This window comes from Physeter macrocephalus, chromosome 18, assembly GCF_002837175.3.
Source record: "Physeter macrocephalus isolate SW-GA chromosome 18, ASM283717v5, whole genome shotgun sequence".
Taxonomy (NCBI): Eukaryota; Metazoa; Chordata; class Mammalia; order Artiodactyla; family Physeteridae; genus Physeter; species Physeter macrocephalus.
In genome coordinates, this window is record NC_041231.1 from 69,281,131 (window position 1) to 69,290,660 (window position 9,530).

At 46.1% G+C, this 9,530-nt stretch overlaps 1 protein-coding gene across 3 annotated transcripts in view; it reads right to left on the bottom strand.

The window, feature by feature from the left end:
• Nucleotides 1-23: 23 nt before the first annotated feature.
• The window catches only part of SMIM29 (small integral membrane protein 29), an 18,605-nt gene continuing 9,098 nt past the window's right edge, over nt 24-9,530 (bottom strand). Inside the window, exons 1-5 of one of the 3 annotated variants that reach the window (XM_007128860.4) lie at nt 2,176-4,394; nt 918-1,104; nt 740-765; nt 365-470; nt 24-188 (exon numbers count right to left, since the gene is read on the bottom strand). In XM_007128860.4, coding sequence (XP_007128922.1) covers nt 123-188; nt 365-470; nt 740-765; nt 918-1,028 — 309 coding nt within the window. In that variant the 5' untranslated portion in view covers nt 1,029-1,104; nt 2,176-4,394 and the 3' untranslated portion in view covers nt 24-122. The other 2 variants (XM_055079627.1, XM_055079626.1) reach the window with 2 other exon arrangements.

Here is a 9,530-nt window from a genome sequence, read left to right on the forward strand (position 1 = left end):
ACTGATGGGAGGAGGAATGGAGACCCAGTACCTAGGAGGGGGAGCTGGGGGAAGCAGCAGGCTGCAGGGCCCTGGACGTTCCAGGACCCCGTGGTTCTGAAGACCAGGGCAGGGGGCTCAAGTCATGTCTTGACATCCAGCAAGGGCATCCGCTTGTGCTGGTAGCCACTCTGCCAACCATGGACCACCTGTAGGGGAGGAGACCCACACCACAGGGCACAGTCCACAGCACAACTTGGGAGGAGGCACCCCACTAGCCACGGCCCACATGGGGAAGGCTGAGAGCAGAACCAGGCTCTGTCTTCAGGGGTGTGAATAGAGCAGACCCACCTCTGCTGATTCTCCCTGTCCCCAGAGTGCTCACCTTGGGGTCCCCCACGTCAGAGAGTAGCTCCTGCTCAGCCTCGTGCAGCTCCTCAGCAGGGTCGTAGCTGTACACAGGGAGCAGGTGATGGCGAAGCCGGTCCACCCTGGGGAGCATGGGAGGGGGCTCAGCCCAGGGGACCCACTCCCCTTCTTCAGACACCTGACTGCCCTGTCTCAACTCCCCCTGGCAGGGGCACACTAGAGCTCTAACAAGACATGTCTGGGCAGGAAAACCTAACGGGAGTGTAGGGAATTTCAGGTTTGTGTCTGAATGGCTGAGGAGCATCTTACATGTATGCAGGGATCTCAGATCCTACGGGAAGAACTTTAAACACGATTCGGGGGAGGTGGCGCTGGGGGCAGGGACACTCACCGCTTTTTCTTCTGGACATACATTACCTGTAACAGAGACACAGCACTGTGGAGGCCGCTGAGCCCAGGATGGCCCACAAGTGACAGGGGTCCACCTCCACACCCTCCTCTCCCCGTAATAGCAGGACAGCTGAGATGCTGTGTGCAGGCGTGTATGTATGTATGTGGGGGCTCCTTACCACGGCCACCACCACCCCGACCAGGGTGATGAGGAAGAAGGGCCCCAACACATAGCCCACCATGGAGTCGCTGCTGGCCTGTGGGGCATTGGGCACTGTGGTGTTACTCATGACATCGGCAGCCAGAGGGCTGGGTAGTCAGCATGGGCAGTAGTACTGCCTCGGGAGGGCGCCTCCACTGGGCTCCCTGGGGAGGAGGAAGGAGGTTGTCAATTCCACCCAGGCTCCGGATTCCTCCCCAAGAGCTAGTAATATACAAAAACTTAGGTCAGGCACTGGGAAGAGGGATCTTCCAGGTCAATGTGTTGGGTTTAACCCTCCAGGGACTCTCAGCAACTCCTGGGTGTAAACGGCACGAAAGGGAGGCCCAGACCCAGGGCCTGAGTCCTGCCCAGCTCCTAATCCCCATATCAGGGTGGGGCTCAGCTCAGGTGCTGGCCAAACATTTGCAGATATCAATTCCTGAGGAGAGGTCAGATGTAGGTTCCCAGCTCCTGCCCCAACCTCCTGGGATACTGGACTGCCAGCAGCTATCCAGTGGAGCAAAATAGGGATATTAGGTTAAAACATGAGGGTCCTGCATTGCAGCCTAGAGGTGAGGTGGGAGCATCTGAAGGAGACCATCTCGGCCCGGGTCCAGTGCCCGCACTTCGGTCTATATAGGTCCTATGCCCTCTTTGTCCCTGGAGTCACTCCAGGCATAGCCTGGGCACCGTCTCCCCCATCCGTCTCATGTGCCAGGGTGGACACAAGTGGGCAGGGCTGCACTGCATCTGCGAGGTGATGTCACCGCCCCCTGGTCCCCACTCGGGGCTCCGCCCGGGTCCCTCCCCTCCTGGCCTGGGATGACAGGAGGAAGTGGAGAGGGTCAGCTCCCATGACAGATGCAAGGAGACTGTCCACGGGTGGCTGCACGCAGATATACCCAGGTCCTTGACCCCGGTTCTCCTGGGCTTCTATCGGAGGGCAAGGTATGAGCTACCCGTCCCGCTACCCGTGGGGGCTCCGGGCTCACTCAGTCGCATGCCCGTCCCATGGTCGAGGGGACATGCCGAGGTAGGGAGGGTGACAGGCCGTTCCTAGGATGCGGACCAGCAACGGAGAGCGGGAGGTAGTTCCCACGGCGCTGGGAGGCTCAGGCCAGGGGAAGGGAACTTAGGGGGAGCACAGAGGGGCCTGGGCATCCTGGCATCCCGACACCCCGAGGCGTGGACCTGTACCGGCGCTTTGCAGCCCATCCAACCCGGCCAAGCCTTACCTCCCGCCGATGCAGCCCGGAAAGGAACGCCCTCGGTTGGCTCCGGGGCCCCGGAAGAGCCGGCAGGCGCGTGATCAAAGGACCCGGGGAAATGGGCGGGGCCACAGTATCAGGGTGCAGCCAATCCGATGGCGGCAGGCAGAGGGCCCGGAGGCTTCGGGAGGGGCCAATCCGGAGGCCTGGGGTGCTGGCGGCGCCGAGCCGAGACGGCCTGGGCTGCAGGGTCCACCCTGTGACGGCAGGGGGCAGCCGAGGGCTGCGCAGCGGGGAGGGGCGGAGAGGGGCGGGGCGCGCGCGGCTTCCCAGCGTACCCCGGGGCGGACCCCTGCTCTGCGGCCTCGCTTGGGAGCTCACATTCCAGGGAGAGGCCTGGCGTCTGCTTTACTCGCACGTCTGGTTGGAGCCCAGTCACGCTCTAACGTTTAGCCCAGGCCCCACAAGGACTCCAAAGCCCCACAAGGGCTTTGTTGAGCCCTCTAGACCTCCTAGCAGCGCAGACGGGCCCTCTGTGCTGTGCTCAGAGTGTGTAGGCAGGCCTGGGGTAGCCCCTGCCCAGCCTTGGACCTCAGGTCCACCCACCTAGCCACCCTCTCTGCGCCTCACTCTTAATGTTGGTAAAACAGGCCGCTGTAGGGATTAAACCATGACATGGGTAGAGCCTAGCACATAGCATGCTCAGAATTTTAAATTCCCTGTTAGCCTCTTTCCGGTTTTCCAGAGCACAGACGGAGCAGCGAGGTGAAGATCCTCTGGGTCATAGGTAACTTGCCAAGTAGGTAAGCCTGGGTTGAAGCTTCGGTCGTCTGATAATTAAAATGTCACACACTTACTGGGGAAATTTGAATAAGATTGGTGGGTTTTGCCAATCTCAGTATCCTGGTTGTGATGTTATACTATAGTTTTGCACAAGTTAGCATTGGGGGAAGCTAAGCAAAGTGTACAAGGGATCTCTGTTATTTCTTACAACTGCATGTGAATCTAGTTACCTCGAATTGTGTATGTATAGTTTTGTACCACACCTACCTTTCTGTCACCAGAATCACACACAATTGGGATAACTCCAGATTGGCAGGTGATGGAAAACACCCAAGAACATAAAGGTTGTGGCAGCCGAACCAGGTTGAGGCCCTCGTGGGTCCTCAAGTGCTACTGGAGATACAGGGGTGCTGTGAGTCACCCTATTCTTTTTGTTTTGTTTTTTTTTGGCTGTACCGCCCGGCATGCAAGATCTTAGTTCCCCCACCAGGGATTGAACCCGTGCCCCCTGCCACTGGACCTGGAGTCCTAACCACTGGACCGCCAGGGAATTTCCTGGGTCACCCTACTCTTGCCAGAGACAGCCAATGGCATGGATGTGGTTGAGCTACTTTGTCTGGTCAGGCCTCAGTTTCCTCAAGTCCTTGCAGAGGTGGTTAGATGAGAGCAGGTCTGGTGCAGAGATGACCCAATTAGGAACCAGAGGGCAGGTGGGAACTTGCCTCTTGCCTCCAGACACCACCATCTGACTGGGGAATCAGATAAAGGGAAAGGAATGAGAAAAAAGCTTGGGTCTGAAGGCTCCAGGTAGATTACCTGGTATTCTCTGCCTTTGAGTCTGGAGAGTAGGGAGACCACCCATAAGAGTCTTCTATTAGACCTGAGGGCAGAGGAAGGAGGCACCTCCCCAGGCAGGGCCTCTCTCCTTACAAGGAAGTAGGGATCAAGTAGTAGGTTTTAGACCCAGGCCCCCTTGGCTGACCACACACCCAACCATTGTTCCCATCCTCAGGACTTCCAACCACATATCTAGAGGGTCTAGTGGTCCTCGGAGCAGGCCTAGTGATTGCATTAGCTAGGCCAGTGTGTGGAAAGGCACAGGGTCTTTACTCCTAGGACAGAACACCATTCCAAGGTAGGCAGGGCAGCTGGGACGACCTCAGTTTACTATGAGTAAGCTGAGGGCCCTGAGTGGTGTAATGACTTCCCAAGGCCCTTGGTGTGATCACCAAGGGTAAGGCAGAATGGGATGATGGGCGGGCCCCTCTTCCTTGGACAGCTCTGTTCTGGCAGCTACTCTGGGACTGCATTTGAGGCCTGGTTTGTTCCTGTGATGAGATGAACTGTTATAAGTTAAATCCACATAATGTAAACCCTAAAATAACAGAGCTATATTATATAAGTCAACAAAAGAGATAAAATAGAATTAAAAATTCTCAAGTAATCCAAAAGAAGGGAGAAAAAGAGGAAAAGGGTAACAAAGAACAGATGAGAAAACCAGAAAACAAATAAGATGATAAACTGAAACCTAAATATATCAATAATCACATTAAAGGTAAATGGTCTAAACAACCCAATTAAGGGACTTCCCTGGCGGTCCGGTGATTAAGACTCCATCCTTTCATTGCAGGGGGCATGGGTTTGATCCCTGGTCAGGGAACTAAGATCCCGCATGTTGCACAGCATGGCCAAAATAATAATAATAAAATAATCAACCCAATAAAAAGGCAGAGATTATCAGAATGGATAAAAAAGTAAGACACAATTACATGCTGCCCACAAGAAATGTACTCTGAATATAAAGACTCCAATAGGGTAAAAGCAAAAAGATGGGAAAAGATACACCATGTTTATGCTTGTCAAAAGAAAGCTGGGGGCTTCCCTGGTGGCGCAGTGGTTGAGAGTCCGCCTGCCGATGCAGGGGACATGGGTTCGTGCCCTGGTCCGGGGAGATCCCACATGCCACGGAGCCATGGCCGCTGGGCCTGCGTGTCCGAAGCCTGTGCTCCACGACGGGAGAGGCCACAACAGTGAGAGGCCTGCGTACTGCAAAAAAAAAAAAAAAGAAAAAAAAAGAAAGAAAGCTGGGAAGGCTATAATAAAATCAGACAAAGTTGATTTTAGAGCAGAGAATATTACCAGAGATGAAAAAAGGTTCAGTTCATAATGACAAAGGGGTTGATTAATTGAGGACATAACAATTCTAAATGTTCATGTGCCCAAAATGAGAGCTTCAAAATATATGACACAAAAATGGATAGAACTCCAAGAAAAAACAATCACAGTTTTAGTCAGAGATTTCAATACTACCCTCTGAATAATAGATAAAACAAGCAAATAATCAGCCAGGATATAGTGAACTAGAACAACACTATCAACCAACTTGACCTTTATAGAATCCTCCACCTAACACTAGCAGAATACATATTCTTAAGTGTACACAGAATATTTATCGAGACAGATCAAAACATTAAACAAGTCTCAATAAATTAAAAAGGATTCAAGTCATAATGAAGTATGTGTTCTGATCACAGTGGAATTATATTAGAAATCAATAACAAAAACATCCTTGGAAAATTCCCAGATATTTGGAAAATGAATAACACACCTCTGGATCAATTAGGAGTTATTTTGAACTGAATGAAAATGCAAATGCAATGTATCAGAATTTGTGGGACATCTCTGTTAGAGAAATTTATGGCACTAAATATCTATTTTAAAAAAGAAAGATATGTCAACGACCTCAGCTTCCACCTGAAACCAAAGTATACAGAAGAAAATAACAAAGATCAATGCAGAAATCCATGTAATAGAAAACAGAAAATCTATGAAACCATAAGCTGCTTCTTGAGAAGATCAACAAAATTGATAAACCTCTAGCCAGATTGATCAGGAAAAAAGAGAGAAAATACAAATCACCAATATTAGGAATGAAAGAGGTAAGATCACAACAGTTTCTACAGATAATAGAAGAATAATAAGGGAATATTAGGAACAACTTTTTGCCAATAAATTCAATAACTTAGTTGAAATGGAGAATAGATGGAAAGACACAAATTACCAAAGCTCACCTAAGAAACAGATAAATGTATAGGAATCTAGGTTAAATTTATACCATCTTAGCTTCAATAGCATACATTAATTCCTCCTATTCAATTCTATGTCCCCCTTGAAGTTGGTATTGTTACAAATACATCTTTACATATTGCATGCATATTAACAAAGATTTATAATTATTGTTTTATGCATCTGTCTTTTAAACCATGTAAGAATCAGAAAAGAGTTACATACCCAGAATACAGTAATACTGGCTTTTATATTTACCTTGTACTTACCTTTATCAGTGAACTTTTATCTAGTGCCTTTTTGTTTCAGTCTGAATGACTCCCTGTAGCATTTCTTGTAGGGAAGGTCTACTAGTAACAAATGCTGTTAGTTTTTGTTAATCTGGGAATGTCTGAACTTCTCCTTAATTGTGAAGGACAATTTTTCTGGGTATAGAATTACTGGTTGACATGTTTTTGTTTGTGTTTTCCTGTCAGTTCTTTAAATATATCATTCTACTGGTTTCTAGCCTTCATGGTTTCTAATAAATCAACTGTTATCTTAGGATGTTAATTGTAATCTCCATGGTAACCACTACAAAAACAAGTAGGAAATATATAGAAAAGGAAATGAAGAGGAAATCAAAATGGCACATACTAGGAGAAAAATCAAACACTAAGTCAGGACTGGACGGATTAAGGAATGAAAAAGATATCACACAGAAAACAGTACTATGGCAGAAGTAAGTCCTTCAATATCAGTAATCACTTTAAATATAAATGGATTAAACTCACCAGTTAAAAGACAGAGATTGGTGATAGGTGCACGATATTATGAATGTATTTAATGTCACTGATTTGTATATTTCAAAATGATTAAAATGGTAAATTTTATATATATTCTATCACTCACAAAAAAAGGCAGAATGGATTTTAAAATGATCTAACAGGATGTGAATAAAAATTTCTCCAGAGAAGACATACAAATGGCCAAATAAGTAAAGGAAAAGATGCTCAACATCACTAATCATTAGGGAAATGCAAATCAAACTACAGTGAGATACCACTTCATATCCATTAGGATGGCTATTATTTAAAACAAAACAGGGGCTTCCCTGGTGGCGCAGTGGTTGAGAATCTGCCTGCCAATGCAGGAGATATGGGTTCGAGCCCTGGTCTGGGAAGATCCCACATGCCGTGGAGCAACTGGGCCCATGAGCCACAACTACTGAGCCTGCATGTCTGGAGCCTGTGCTCCGCAGCAAGAGAGGCTGTGACAGTGAGAGGCCCGCACATCGTGATGAAGAGTGGCCCCCACTTGCCACAACTAGAGAAAGCCCTCGCACAGAAACGAAGACCCAACACAGCCAAAAATAAATAAATAAATGTATAAAAAAAAACCCAAAATAACAAATGTTGGTGAGGATGTACAGAAAAAGGAACTCTTGTGTACTGCTGGTGGGAATAAAATGGTGCAGCCACTACAGAAAACAGTATGGTGGTTCCTCAAAAAATTGAAAATAGAATTACCATATGATCCAGCAATTACACTTTTGGGTATATAGCACAAAGAATGGAAAGCAGGGATTCAGACAGATATCTGTATACTCAAGTACATAGCATCATTCTCCACAATAGTCAAAATGTGGAAGCAACCCAAGTGCCCATCGACAGGTAAGTGGATAAACAAAATATGGTACATATGTACAATGGGATATTGACACACCTACAACATGGATGAAACTTGAAGACATTATGCTAAGTGAAATAAACCAGTCACGAAAGAACAAATAAGGTATGATTTCACTTATATGAGGTACCTAAAGTAGTCAAATTCATATAGATAAAAAGTAGAACAGTAGTTGCCAGGGGCTGGGGCAGGGTGGCTGGGTGGGAGCGAATAAAGAGCTATTGTTTAATGGATATGGGGTTTCAGTTTGAGAAGATGAAAAAATTTTTGGAAATGGATGGTAGTAGTGCTTGCATAACAGTGTATTTAATGCCACTGAACTGTACACTTATAAACAGTTTAAAATGTTAAAAAAAAAAGAGAGATCCAATCCAAGTATATGCTGCTGGCAAGAGACTCACTTTAAACCCAAAGACACAAATAAGTTGAAAGTGAAAGGATGGAAAAGATATTCTATGTAAAGAATAACCGAAAGAGACCTAGGGTGGCTATATTAATAGTGGACAAAATAGATTTTAAGTCAAAAACTGTTACAAGAGACAAAGGAGGACATTTTATATTGATAAAAAGGGAAAATCATGAAGAAGTTATAACAATTATATATGCACCAAACAACACAGTCCCAAGATATATGAAGCAAATATTGACAAAACTGAAGGGAGAAATTGACAGTTCTACACTAATAGTTGGAGACTTCAATACCTTACTTTCAATAATGGAAAGAATATCCTATACAGAAGATCAATAAGGAAATAGAGTACTTGAAAAACACTATAAACCAACTAGACCTAAAAGGCATAAAGAACACTCGTCCCAAAGAATATACATTGTTCTCAAGTACACGTGGAGCATTCTCCAGGACAGATAATATGTTAGGCCACAAAACAAATTTTAATACATTTTAAAACCTCCTAACAAAAGACCAGGACCAGATGGCTTCACTGATGAATCCTACCAAAAATCTAAAGGAGAATTAATACCAATCCTTCTCAAATTCTTCCAGAAAATTGAAAGAAAAGGAACACTTCCTAACTCATTCTAACTCAGCATTGCCCTCATACCAAAGCCAGAAAAACACACAAAAGGAAACTACAGCTCAATATCTCTTATTAATGTAAATGTAAGGTAATAAAAGAACTCTCAATAAATTAAAAAGGATTAAAATCATACAAAGCATCTTCCCTGACCACAATGGAATGAAACTAGAAATCAGTAACAGAAGGAAAACTGGAAAATTAGCAAATATGCAGAAAGTAAACAACACACTCTTAAAAAAACAGTGGGTTAAAGAAGACCACTAGGGAAATTAGAAAATATTTTGAGACATACCAAAAACTTATGGGATATATAGTAAAAGGAGTACTCAGTGAGAAATTTACAGTTGTAAGTGCCTACATTAATAGAAGATGTCAGATAAACAACCTAACTTTAAACCTTAAGGAACTAGAGGGACTTCCCTGGTGGTCCAGTGGTAAATAATCCACCTTCCAGTGCAGGGGACATGGGTTCGATCCCTGGTCAGGGAACTAAGATCCCACATGCCACTGGGCAACTAAGCCTGTGTGCCACCACTACTGACCTCGTGTGCCTCAGTGAGAGAGCCCACGTGTGGCAAACTACAGAGCCCATGCACCCTGGAGCCTGCACGCTGCAACTAGAGAGAGAGCCCACATGCCACAATTAGAGAGAAGCCCGCGCACCACAACAAAAAGATCCCACATGCCTCAACAAAGATCCCATGTGCTGCAACTAAGACTCGATGCAGCCAAAAAAATAAAGAAAAAAAAAATAGTTCAGTAGCTTAAAAAAAAAAAAAAAAAAACCCTAGGGCTTCCCTGGTGGCGCAGTGGTTGAGGGTCCTCCTG